Source organism: Bemisia tabaci, chromosome 3 (genome assembly GCF_918797505.1).
Source record: "Bemisia tabaci chromosome 3, PGI_BMITA_v3".
Lineage (NCBI taxonomy): Eukaryota > Metazoa > Arthropoda > Insecta > Hemiptera > Aleyrodidae > Bemisia > Bemisia tabaci.
The window spans coordinates 27,111,413-27,125,464 of NC_092795.1; the positions used below are offsets into that span (position 1 = coordinate 27,111,413).

Here is a 14,052-nt window from a genome sequence, read left to right on the forward strand (position 1 = left end):
TTTTTATAGAAGTTTGTCTGGTGGTTCCCACTATGTGCTAGGCATCATTTATGGATGGCCCCAGAACAAGATAGAAATTTGATCTCAGGAAAAAGCTGTTTCATCGAGGCTGTCCTTCTCCTCTTGTCAGAGAACGATTCTCCCTCCTAACAGAATTTTTGAATACTTTCATTCATGCAACCCATACTCTCCCAAGAATTCATAAGACTACCTAATAATCAGCAGGAAAAATTTATTTATTTTATAATCATTAGTACAGAATGGATCCTGGATGATCTTCAAATAAGTCAAAATAGAAAACAATGAATGGACACAATTTTGCAGTAAGGAACTACCATTTCTGGCACATTGTAGGAACAACACATATCGACGATGTAAGTGGGCAATCACATAACTCACTTTATTTTTTAAACGAAAAACTACTCAACAGCAATTCTTTAAAACTGCCATGATTTTATTTCTCTGTGCGAAGAAAATTCTGCAAAAACTTCAAGGAATCCTGTCAATTTTTTCTCCTTTGAATAAATAATATTGGGGTGTGAGATTTTCAGACACTTCAACGATATACTGTTAGTTTCCATACGCAGTTGGGTCATTTTACAGATGAGCCAGATATTGCAGTCCCTCATTGCAAAACCTAGTCGAAATGTCTGTATAAGATCTGAATCTTATGGTAAATTCTTGAAAAAATGCAGAATCTTGCATTAATAATCTGCTTCAATTAGTTTCGTTTAGACAAGATTTACAATATACCTCCTCTTTCATCTGCGCTTGCCAACTGACTAATTCCTTCAGATTGCCAGAGCTGAAAAGTTAAACTGGTATCAACATATTATTTTCCTCTTTTCCCCTTGGGTGTGAAAGCCTCCCTATTCTCAGAGTAATAAAAGGGATTTACAGGATCAGGGGTGTACCTCCACATACCCTCTTTTAGTTTCGACCTGAGTCCTATATAATAGAAATAGCCCCCCGTTTTGTAACCAAGCGTAATGAAAAGAATTTTCGAAGCCTGATTATCATCCAGGACAGTAGCACGAGGGTCTATATCCATCTCGCCAAGCTTACGAGCTATCGCCGTACAAAGAAGTCGCGCATAACCTTTCCCCCGATGTGTCTCCAAAGTAAACAGCATTGTAATAGCAGAGGAATGAGAGCACACAGCCCATGCCACAGGATGTTTTGCAAAAGGTTGGAATACACCCATGCTAAGGTTTCGCTTCAGCAAGGTATGCAGATATTCCTTGGAGCCTTCGAATTTGTGAGGCCAGTAGCGATCTAAATAATCAACTTGTTTAGTGGTCAGCCGCTCCAGACGGACACTTGATGGACACCTGAAAGCAAAAATATCCTAAGTTATTCATCAATTTTCACCTTTATCAATGAGAATTCAAAATGTTTCAAATCGAAAACATTGTCTGCAAATTTTATGACTGAAAAGAGGTACCTACTGTAGTTCCTTACGAAAAAAATTAAAGTCAATAATGTGGGAGTGGAAATAAAGGAAATCAGATCGGAAAATCATTGGAGATTGAAGTTGTCAATAGCAACAAACTGGTACTATTAAGTATGAATAAACTTAAATTAAGAGGTAAATATATGTAGATGATATAATCTAAAATAAGCACACATGTAGAGAATTATGTACTTGGAAACACGTACAGATCAAAATTTGTGGCAACAAAAAAAAACTGAGACTTCCGGGCCGACACTTCACGAATTGATTTAAATAGCTCTAAGTAGATGCAACGTTATGCACCACTTTTATGTTTTATTTTTAATAAATGTTTTTAAAAGCTACACACAGTTTTTTTGAAAAGTTTCCGCGAATTTACCTACATGATATCAAATAAAAGTACCTATCGAAAATTTCCACACGGCATTTCCGTTCGTTCTATTTTATTTTAAAGTAACCGAAAAGAAAAATTAAATATCATCCGAGTTTCTGAATCATTGCAATGAAGATACATATTTTCCCTTAAATTATGGTAAAAACTGGAGCAGAAAGTCAAGAATGATGGCACGCAGTCCTGCAGCATTCCCACAGTAGAAGCTAATATGCGTTTCACGCCACCTGACCGACTGCACTACGTTTGATGCAATGCGAGAAGTGTTCATGCAGTCTTGTAGGCGCTGAAACGGACCGCACTGTTTGGCGCAATGCCTGAAGTATTCCGAAAGTCTTGCAGGCGCTAATATACGTTCATCGTCGCGCCGGTCGCACTGTGTTTGGCGCAAAGACATGTTTGGCGCGATTACTCGAACTTGTGTTAGAATAATCGCGGCATTTATTAATAGTGCTTTAAAGGCCCATGTTGTGTTTCGACGCTGCATGAGCATTCCAACGTTGCCTCGTTTCTTCCGATTGAAATTTTTTTCTGAGAAAAGTTCGGAAAAATTCTTTATACCGCCGACCACTGCTCAATCTTCTCACTTCATTTATCATCGAATGGTAAACAAACTAACCTAAACTACCGTTAATATAAAAATGCATTTAGTTCCCAACTGTTTCCTGTTTTGCCAAACTTCTACCTTAAATCAACTTCATTTTAAATTCGCGCATCCCTATAGCAGATGCTAGGGTATACAAGCCTTGTGCCTTTTTTGCGCAATCCTCATGTATTTTTTTTAGACCTTCCGCGCAACCCTGGATTACCGTTCTACACAAGACCAATCCACACAGGTCAGTCATTCCCGAGGACGAATTTTGGTACTCTACTGCGCAGTGACGTAGTATTAAGTGCATACAATGTATTTCTTATGGGAGCACTCAATAGTACGTCACAATGAGTGCTGCGAGTTAGGGCCGGGCGGGGGAGTGGATTTCAAAAAAGCTGCGCAATGACTGACCTGTGTGGATTGGTCTTGGTTCTACACGGCGACTCTCTCAGTTTTGCATGAGAATACGATGACCAAAGCAAGAAGACTTAAAAACCACAATATAAACCAAGCGTTTGGGCTCTCTTTTTTGAATTGAGACTTACAGAAAAAAAAAATTATCATTCAATAATCAAAATAATGTACTTCGGGCATTTTTTAAAATTACGGCTCGATTGAAGATTTCAAAATTATGAATATTTTTGATCAACATCATTTTGCAAGGCCACTCACATAGGATACAGAAAAGCGCCTTCAACCCACTTCGTAATCTTAATGCAAAATTCTGATACCACTATTCGTGCGTCACGACAGTCATTTTGCATAGCCGGCTAATTGAAGGCAAATCATTGGCCAAAGCAACCCCCAGTCCAGCAAAGTCCAGCCCCCCGGAATTCTCTAAGAACTGAGAATTTAAGAAATGAACCAAAAACCGACATTGAAATGTGGCAGGCACATAATTAAATATCTTACTCTATCTTCAAATTTCTGGCTCGCTCTTTGTCCATCCAGTACATTTCGGTTTTGATGGAGAAATGTTTCTCCAAATTCTTCACGGAAACTATCTGATTTACCATCGGTGTCAGCTTTTCTGGCACACCGTCCAACACACAGTTGATTTTTGTCGAACCCCAATCGATCAAATGAGTCTTCAGTAATGTCGCCGTCAGCTTATGGTCCTCGGGGTCTTGTGAATAGAAGTTTATCGCCTGAAATGAGGTCTGCAGAGAAAATTAAAAGGATTAATTCCTTTTCAATCGGAAGGAGGGGGGGGGGTGTCAAAATAGGGCTGCAAGGTTGTGGAATCATCAATATTTAATACGTGAAAATCAAGGTTTTCTCACATAATGGGTCTGACGTTAGTAGGTAAAAAAGATCGATTTACGCCGGAAGTTAAAAAAAAAACAAAAAAAAAAAAACGCGAGTCTCCAAAAAAAATTAACTGCACGTTATTTTTGAGACTATATTCTACAAAAAACTTCTAAAATCCCGTCCGAAAGTTTTGCCCCGTGTTGAGTAAATCCAAATATCTGTATACCATCAAAAAGCTCTGAGATTATTTGAGAGAGAAAAGTTTATTGAAATCTGTTGAATACAGCGAAGTCATCGACTAAATAAGGAAATGGCGACGTCGCAACCCGGCGTGGCGCGGCGCTTTGAACCAAAATGACCATTTTTTAGCGTCTCAGATGAGATTTTATCAAGCTAAGTTCCCAAATTTCGCAAATGCCTTGATGCATTTTATGCCGTTTTTGACACAGCGCTTTCATTTGAACGCTATTTTTTTTTTTTTTTTTTTTGTTTGTTTTTTTTTGGCAAGAGAACGATTGTGCTTACTGATCGATTGGCAGTTTCCAATAATATTTTTATAATCATACTTTTTTTTATTTATTTATTTTTTTTAAAATTGTATTTATTAATTTGCTTTTTCTGTTTTCAGTCCGTATAGTGCCTCGAGTTACGTTCTATTGTTTTTTCTTGGAGGAATCCCAGGAAATTTTTTACGCTCACAAGTTGCTAGGTACACTCACGTTGAAGACGCTGACGCATGCGCCGCACTTGAGTTCAGCTAGCGGTTCATAGATATTATGGTCCTCTGGGATATCCTTTTCTTTGCGCCACCGAATCACGTTCTTTGCCAATCCATCTGCCTGCAAAAAAATCAATGATAGTAACCGAAATCAATAATCGAAATAGTAATCAAACGAATCATTTTGGAAAGTCTCTTTGACTCGAGCGGTCAGCTGTCCCGAGACAACGGTGTGTTTGACTACATACCTAACGTGGCTGCTGTTACTTCTCTTTAGTATCTTCGCATGCACCTTCTTAAAAATAATTGTACAGAAATATACAATTACTTTTTGTTCCTTAAAAAAGCCAACTTCCAGAATTTAAATTCTACCCATTTTTCAGCGTCTGTGTCTAGAGAGTGCTGGCTATCAAAAGATTGTTTCACGTGGCCATGTTCACTTTGGAGAAAAAAACGTGCAATCGGAAAAAAATTACCTGAAAACCGGATTTTTCAACACTATAGCCTGAATATACATATTATGCATTGCCATTCAGGTGTTTCCTAATGGTTATTGATTGGAGGTAATTTTAATATCCCTGGTAAAAATTGGCAGTAGAATCTGTGTTCCAAAATACCATAGACCTACAGCCGGCTGTAAGATTACCAGTAGCTTCTACAGCCGGCAACACAATTTCCTATAGCCTTTTATAGCCGATGGCGACTAAGCAACAGCCTGGCGATAAAGTGTATACTAAACGTTATTAATTACGGATGCTAGGACTTAGTGAGTTTTTAGACTACCGCTCTCTTTTTGGGCCGTAGTATCTTGATTTATTTTCCGAGGGAAGCTCCGTACTTTGAAGGATGCCTGCCATTCTTAATATGTTGGAGCGCCTTCAATTTCGTATGATACTGTGCAATACTTTAGGCGTGAAATAGTTGCTTCAAGCGCCGTGGTACGCTGCGGCGCGGCGCTGCTGGCGGGTAGCCAGCGCTTAACGCGCATTGGCGCCTACAAACCTAACAGGAATACTTCACGCATTGCGCAATGCGTGAAGTATCCCTGTTAGGTTTGTAGGCGCTAGTGCGCCGCCGCTCCGCTTTGTGTTAGGCTCTAATATTTGACTTTGAAATGTTTGCACACTCTGTATGGATTATTCTCATTTTAATTGATGAAAAAAAATATGTAGTAAAGGAAAATATAATGTGCGTTTTGTAAATATTAAAGTGATTCCGTACAAACTTAAAGATTTACAAAGCACACGAATTTCTACACAATTTCTTATAGCCTTTTACAGCCGATGGCGAAAAAGCAACGGCCAGGCGATAAAGTGTAAAGCCCGGCGATAGGAACTATAGCCTGGCTGTATAATTTTTTATCGCTTCGTGGTAGCCCGGCCGTAATATTTTTTTCCACTTTCTACAGCCAGCTATATGATTTTCCATCGCCTTCCTCGGTCGGCTGTAAGAACTCCTATGGTATTTTGAAACGCAGCTCCTATCGCCAATTTTTACCAGGGATTCGTGTGTATCGTCAATGATAAGATTGAAAAAAAAAAAACTCTTCATGTAAGAGTCATGTAGAGAGAACGTTTTCTCTTGAGAAACACAGTTTTCCTACAAAAATAGTTAACTTGCATCCACAATCCGCATAACCTTCGTTCAATTTTCGTTACATACGAGACGACTATATTAACGTCCAGGCAGCTCAAATTGCATACCTACCAAAATGAAGGAACGATCAGTTTTTCGCTCACATTTCAACTTGAACCCCCTTCATCGGGACATACTACATATATTTTCATGATATTTCGATACGAGTAAGAAACTAACCCCACGCACGTGGAGGGCATTGCCGGTGGAAACTTACGTAAAGGGAATCTGGGATATCTTTGTGCAATATTTCCAACAGATTCTCCTCAAGGTATTTGATCGATATGGGCTTCAGCGATTCTTCTAAGATTTCCTCTTCATCATATAATGTCCCACTATACTTCGCTCCTGATGAGGGAGGAGGAAGGTCCTCAGCTTCCTCCGTCATTTCCTGTTTCTTAGGAGTAGGATGGTCCTCTGCTTCTTTTGTCATTTCCTGTTTCTTGGGAGGAGGATGGTCCTCTGCTTTTTCTGTCATTTCCTGTTTCTTAGGAGGAGGATGGTCCTTTGCTTCTTCTGTCATTTCCTGTTTCTTAGGAGGAGGATGGTCCTTTGCTTCTTCTGTCATTTCCTGTTTCTTGGGAGGAGGATGGTCCTTTGCTTTTTCTGCCATTTCCTGTTTCTTGGGAGGAGGATGGTCCTTTGCTTCCTCTGCCATTTCCTGTTTCTTGGGAGGAGGATGGTCCTTTGCTTCCTCTGCCATTTCCTGTTTCTTGGGAGGAGATGGTCCTCTGCTTTTTCTGCCGTTTCCTGTTTCTTGCGGAGTTCTAAATATCTCAAGGGCCACGCACGACAAACCTAAGAGAAAAATTGACGATGTTCACGTTCGCAGTTAGGGTTCAATTTTCAGGGCGTAACCCCGATGCTAAATAAACGTACCATGTGAGTATTGTATGGTGACCCCAAATCCAGGGGAGGAGGATAAAAGTTTACTATCTCATTGTGCTCCTTTGGCACAGCCGATAAGGGAAAAAGTTCAAAATCACGGTAGTTTATAAGCATTGCCGTTTGTGTACTTTTCAATTGAAGGAACAAAGTATGACAGAAAGTCTGCGATGTTGCAAACCGAGATACAAAGTTTGGGAGTTTTACCGTCGATACATATTATTTCGTCGCTTCGCTGACATACGGGCGTAACTACACTTCGCGATGAACCCTGTCGTCCATACGGTTCAATGATTTTCACGGTTCATCTCGCTTTGCAGTTACGCCCTTTTGTCAGCCGGGCGACGATTTGTTTCACTCAAAGAGCAGAAATAAATTGAGTTTATGTGAGGATTGAGTAAATGTCCTGCTTTTGGTCGAAATTATAAGCCACGTTTTATTTCAAAGACTCACCTTATTTGTCCTCGGCTCTTAGCACCTCTCCTAAAAGTCTGTAATTCTCATTACACACTTATTGAGCTCCTCTGCCTGCTTAAAGTTGAAGAGTAAGCGTGTATTAAGTCAAACATAGAAATTATTTCATTTCATTTCTTCACATTATCGAATCAATTTATCTGTCTTTCCCCCTTAGATTGGTTTTCGACACACCAATTTATCATGAAAATATGAGAAGCAACAATGTTGCAAGATTACTTATCGACCCTTAGATGCCCAAAACTTTTTTTTATACGCTAAGTCCCAACTCGGACCAAATTGACCCGTATTAAAATAAATCTATTTTAATAGGTTTTGAAGTATTTTTCTTCTTATTTTTATGTCTTCAGGTAAGGAAATGTTCACCTCTTTCTTAACATACTGGCGCTCCCCCCCCCCCCCCCCCCCCCGCCATCGAACGGAACCAACACCACATGGAAAGAGAGCAATGGAGAGGACGCGCGCGTTGATGACGGCGCAGAAATACAACTATTCGTGCTTGATGCATGTCCGTGTTGCGTTTGAAAAATTGAAGGCGCGAAGGTGGGAGGCGTGATGTCTTAATGCTCCCGCTCAATGCTGCAAATGAGGTTTTAAAGAAATGAAGCCCGAATACGTCTCTCCCATCTTCGGCTGTGCTGACACTCTATTTGTGTTCTATTTTTTTCAATTATTCGACGTCTGATGTTTTTTTTACAATATAATTACACCGCGGGACGCGTATTTTTTCCAAGCCTCGGCTGGGAATTGTTCCACACAAGTATTTATGTGACAGCGTTGTTCTTCAGAATACTGCCTCTTATCTTAGATAACTCTTAATTTTCGGAATTTATAGTAATTTTGCTTTTATCATCGAAGGAACATGAACCGTCAACCGTCATTGGTGTCGATAGACGATCTCTCTCATTTGAAATGCCTTCATAGCGTGGATTATGCAACTCCCAATGCAGCCGGAAAAAAAGAGAAAAGTGTGACGTAAAATCAAAACAAACGTGATTATTTGAAAATTGAGGTTATGTACAGGTACTGAAGTGTCTTGAAGTCTTGAAGTCGAGATTTTGTTAGAGAAAAGCTGAAAACACCGAAGTTAAGTCATATTGTTTAGTGTATTAGCAATGGATAATTTGTAAATGTAAGAAGCACCAGCCGATTTCATATAGGGTTAGTCGAATCATCAATATTTTTGCTTGGATTACTCTCTGAAATCCATTGGCACACCCTGCAATGTCAAGTCAAGCATGTCAAACACACCTGAATCTCCTTTCATTTAAGGTAGTATATTTTTATTTTAGCATTCATAGACTGAGTTCTAACATGTTATTCCCTATGTGAATGTAGATTTTCTTTACGTGTGCATTTTATTGCGAAGAAAGATCAAAAGTGAGAACATCCCAGCTATCTTGATGCATTAAGAAATTTGAAAAACATTGATGATAAGCATAATAGAGCCGTCAGGAAGCTAGCGGCAATATAATTCATAACTTAGCACCTGCATATCTCAATTTTGTGCCTCAATTTTAGGAAATAGCTATTTATACTCAAGCAGTTTCGAAGTGCCCCTCTTGATGTACCTAAATTAGAGAACATATAATCAACACACATCACTAAAGACTGTTCATACAACTTTTGATTCCCATTGAAACTTACTCTTGTGAAGTTGGAACTAAGAAGCTTGCATTCATGCAAACTGCAGTTTCAAGCTGATTGCACAGTGCAAGTACATAGAAAAGTCCTGTTCTGAAGATGCGAAATCACTTCAATTTGCATTTGAATCAAGTTAAAATGATCATGCATAATTTTTTAGAGAATCTAAGGAACATTTAATACGCTCCTTAATTGTGATCGTATCAAACCCATTGTGAGCTTAATAGGAGCATTGCTGCAGAGTTAATGCAAAGGCCTTGCCTGTGAGCATCTCTTGATTTGAATCGCAAAGTACGTATTCAACCTACGTTGAAATCCTTATTTAAACGCAGGTACATAGGCAAGCTCAAAAAAGAAAACGATCAATTAGGAAGAGAAGTAGTTGTAGCATTATGATATTTGAAAACTCTTATTCGAAAATACTTATGAGTCAGTTTAGAGAGAACCTAAGGTGCACCACTATTAAAGTTAACAAAAACACTCAGTGATAAATAGATCCCTTATATTGTTAGACTGTTATGACTGTTGGTTATATTATTTGAAGAAAATAAAATATAATATGCGACTTTAAAGCATTGCAATTGAGGTATGCATTTTTGGCTTTAAGTTTTCCATCTTAATTTATGCATGCACAAATCTTGGTACAAACCTGTTGATCTTGGTAGCAAATCTCTTGATTAATCTTGAAATTTAAGAAAAATTGTAGTTGCTGCATTATTTTTTACTGTGTAACTATTGATTCAGCTTTGTCATAATTTTCTATTAGTTTCTTCCTTTTTTATTATTTAATTTTTTCTGTTTTACAAAAGAAAACAATTTAAATTTTTGAACTATTTACAATGAAGTGCAACCGAACTGAAAATCTGACCATATACGCTTAGTGCCACGTTTTTTAAAAGGCTACAGAGAGATGACCTACTTCTGCGATTAGTTGTTTTTTGTTGAAATGTAACTACGCTGAACTTCAATTTAAAACATATCAGGTCAACTCATTTATCATATGTCATAACCTCAAGACACTTCATTTATTTTGTAGGTGCGTTAACTGCTGTGACAATGGCCTCCAGTGAGCAAATTGAGCTTTCCAACTTCATCAAGACAGTCCACCATGAGCTCAGAAATTTAGCGCTAGAAGAGGGGTTTGATGGTGCATGGGAAAAACACTGCAAGGATGAAAATACTTTGAAGGTTTGTTTTATTAAATTGTTATTACTTTTCACCAAGATTAAAATTAACTGCCAACTTAGCTTTTACCAATTTCTTACTCTCTAAAAATGGATCGCTAGGCAGAGTAAGAATAAATTTAACATGACACGTTATGAGGCATGATATCTCATCAAAATTTCATGCAGAAGACATCCAGCGTCAACTCATAAGTGAGATATTGATGTTCATGATGAAAGTTAAAATCAGTAAATTAAAATGTTCTGCCTCTAAAGAAACCAAAAATCAATGTAGCTCAAAGGGGCCATCTAAAAAAACTTATTGCTCAATAAATAGTTGGAATTGAGTTCCATAAAAATTTATTTTTTCCTCTGCTGATGCAAGGTACCTTTCAAATTTTCAAGGAACATTCAGCTCTCAGAGAAAATTATTCCATTGTGGCAGACATTGAAATTAATTTGGTGTCTACTTTGACTCAATTAGACCTAAGCTTTTTGGTAAGCAGGAAATTTGATCTGTCGTACACAGAAAACGTCAAGCGCTCACTCATGAGTTAAAATACACTCTGGTTATGTACCATTCGCTCCACTTTAAATTTCGATGAGGAACATGTCTATCATACTTAATTTCTCACCTTGTCCAGTGACCCTTTGAAAGGTATAGCAAATGAGGTATTGTGGAGAATTTTTACTCTCACCGGAAAAAACCTGTTCAAAGTTGGAAATTTATGTGAAAGCGTATTGATGGATACAGGTGGAAACTCATATGGTGTTTCAAAATTTCCTCTCCTACTTTATTTTTCAAAAGAAATCAAGCCCAATTCGTTGCTTGAAATATTCATAGGCTATGCCTTGAACAGGAAAAAATATTTTACAAAATTTGAGAAAATAGGTTGATTAGTTTTTCAATTTAAAAAAAAACAAAAAAAAAACTGATTGACCTATGTGATCTCTGACATTATTGCACTTAAAATGTCGGGCACTGTAGCCCAAATTAATTTGAATTCAAATATTAAGGTGTAAAAGGAGGTTGTGAAGTTCAACTTATTTGTAGAATGGATAAGCTGAAACAAGTTCTATTCAAAGTGCTTGAAATTTTTATTTTCCAAAAGTGTGAGTTAATTTCCTGATGCTATGATGTCTTCAATTTTTGTGGCAAAATTAGGGCGAATTTGAGGAGGGCGGTCATGGTTTGAATTATGTGTCTAATAAAGTTATGAGGCTTGTGTAAGAACTCTTGATTGTAATGGATGCATTGACTATGATTCCTTATGTATTGATGAAAATTCAAACGAAATAATGCAGGCAAGAAGTCATTATGACACTCTATTTTAAAAACTGTATGATTTCTAAACGTCCATGGAGAATGATCTCTATCCCTCTCATTCAAATCAGTGTTATTCAATTTAGTCATGAGTTTCCCATTACTTTTCCTGGTAGCATTCAAATATTTCCTGTTAAGAATTCTTGCTCTGATTATACCACTCATAGATTTTCCCTTTGCATTTCAAATAAGTTTTCAAGTTGTGAAACTTGTATTGCCTTTTTACTTTTTTTCATCTCTATTCCCTGTTGGTTGGAAGCTAGTTTCTGTGTTTCATGATTTGACCTTGTGTGTTAACAGATGTCATTCACTCACACTTGAAAACTCTTTTCATTTTTCAGAGGTATGCTGAGGCTATGCATATTTTGGCCGTTAATCATTGGAGTGGAAAGAACAAAGATGACCCATCACGAAGTCGAATCATATGGGTTCATGAACAGTCTTCTTCTTATTTCAGGAATGGACTTTTACTGAAATCAAGAGATAAAGAACTACGCCTTAGATCTTCCTTCAATCTGTCAGACGATGAACATTCCATAGAATTTATCAAATTTCATCCCCCCTTTAGATTATTGGATGTTGGAAGTTGCTATAACCCTTTTAGTGCGTTTCAAGAGTTTCAGACAATTGCTATTGATCTGATGCCAGCTACAAAGGATGTTCTACAGTGTGATTTTTTGAAAGTTCCAATAGTCGAAAACACTGTTTCTTTTGAACAGTGTCATGAATGTACAGTTTTACCTGAGCTCTATTTTGATATTGTCGTATTCTCCCTGTTCCTGGAATATATACCAGCTCCAACCAAGCGCTATGAGTGTTGTGTGAAAGCTCATCAACTTCTGAGGCCAGAGGGTATTTTGATGATACTGACCCCTGACTCGCGACATGAATCAGCCAACTCAAAACTATTAAGGGCGTGGAGACTGAGTTTAGCAAAAATTGGGTTTTTTCGAGTTGGGTATACGAAATTACAGCATTTACATGGGCTTGTTTTTCGAAAGTGCATCGATTCTCGAGTGTCTCAGCTTTGGAGTCAGCGGCAACCTGATAGTATGGACTCAAGTGAAAGTTTATCGATTCCTCAGGATGTTTCTGATTTTATGTCGAACAATCAAATATTGTCATCTGATTCAGTCTTTGTTAAAAGTAGCCAAGATGAAGAAATAATCGCTAGTGATTTCACTTTTTTACCAAATATAGATGCTCAAGATTAGACATGATTTTTTTTGCCTCTAACTATCTTCATCTAACCCCCTTCTTACTGTTTTTGAAAATTACTTTACTATGTTTTTATTCGTAAAAATAAAAGTTGATTTAGCACTAAGTACTGCAAGATGAAAATCAACGCATGGTAGGAATATTTTCTTGCATTTTTAAAGAAATTAGTGCACCTTCATTTGTTAAGGGGCCGCCCACAAATTATGTCACCCAAGTAGGGGGGAGGCGGGTCAAGCCAAGGATGACGTAAGCTTCTCTGAAGGCAGAAAGGATGAAAGTGCGATCGATTTTCTGAGTTTTTCTCCAGAACAGAACATATATCTTGTACTCAAGAATAGAAATTAATCATGTTCCTAACGCTGCAGACTATATCTTTTTATTGATTTTTAGCGTTTTCCCCCGAAAAGTGGGGGGGGGGGGCTCTCGAAGGATGACGTAATTTTTTAGGGAGGGGTCTACGGATGACATTTGGATACGGGGAGGGAGGGGGGCAGTTGAAAAATTTTAAAAAATGGGTGAAGCAATTTAGGGACTTAGAGATTTTCTCAGCAAGAGCAGAATAAAAAACAGTCAGTAAGAACTGAATGATATTATGGATGAAGGCATCATATGATTTTTCTCTTTTTCCAGAAAAACACATGTAATGTTTAACAATTAGATTGGAATGCTTCTATGATACAAATACACTTTAAAGTGAAGAAAGTTTCTCTTTTGGGGAAAAACTGATGGCTAGTGCTCGATTTTTTCACCAAGTATGCTGTGAGACGACTCAAAATTACAAAATTTTAAATTTTACTTAATCAAAATCTAGTTGATGCCAAACTCCTAAATCCAGGATACATACTTCTCATATAAAACCCTATTACTCAATCATGATTCTGCTAAGTAGATTTCCTCTTACAATTTTTTGCATTCATGATGCCGCATAATTTGTTTTAAAAACTCTAGAATTTCCATTTCTTTTTCAAGGAATATTAAGAGCTTATTCAACGAATTTAAAATAAAAAGTAAAACTGTTCTATGCACTTCACACAATTTGTTCAATATTACTCTCTATCCGAGTGGATTTTTTTTTTTCCAAGGTACTTAGATCAAATAAAATTTTCAAAAGTTTTATCAATCTATACCTTTGGAACATGGCTTTTAAAACTATTTTATGAAGAGAGTACACATTCTAAGTCGAAGTTCTTGAAACTTTTGTAAAATTAACTAAGAACTTCAAAAATTGCCTCTTTCTTCTGAGATTCTATGAAGTTATTAGGAATGCTTAGTTCCTACAGAAAAACAAAAAAAAGAAGAGAGAA

The 14,052-nt window shown here is 37.5% G+C and overlaps 2 protein-coding genes across 3 annotated transcripts; one reads left to right on the forward strand and one right to left on the reverse strand.

Moving 5' to 3' along the window:
* Positions 1–215: 215 nt before the first annotated feature.
* On the reverse strand, positions 216–7,524 carry LOC109031083 (uncharacterized). The gene is made up of 5 exons (XM_019042400.2): positions 7,379–7,524; positions 6,258–6,838; positions 4,407–4,526; positions 3,349–3,596; positions 216–1,331 (listed from the first exon to the last, which is right to left on the reverse strand). The coding sequence occupies exons 2-5, from the start codon at positions 6,741–6,743 to the stop codon at positions 833–835; spliced, it is 1,353 nt and encodes a 450-aa protein (XP_018897945.2). The 5' UTR covers positions 6,744–6,838; positions 7,379–7,524; the 3' UTR covers positions 216–832.
* Positions 7,525–8,397: 873 nt separating this feature from the next.
* Samtor (S-adenosylmethionine sensor upstream of TORC1) lies at positions 8,398–12,745 on the forward strand. 2 transcript variants are annotated; one of them, XM_019042402.2, is made up of 3 exons: positions 8,398–8,671; positions 10,080–10,231; positions 11,872–12,745. In XM_019042402.2, exons 2-3 carry the CDS (start codon positions 10,100–10,102, stop codon positions 12,742–12,744), a joined length of 1,005 nt encoding a protein of 334 aa, XP_018897947.2. In that variant the 5' UTR covers positions 8,398–8,671; positions 10,080–10,099; the 3' UTR covers position 12,745. The 2 variants fall into 2 exon arrangements, with proteins under 2 accessions (XP_018897947.2, XP_018897948.2); XM_019042403.2 differs by having other exon boundaries at positions 8,400–8,560.
* Positions 12,746–14,052: the final 1,307 nt, after the last annotated feature.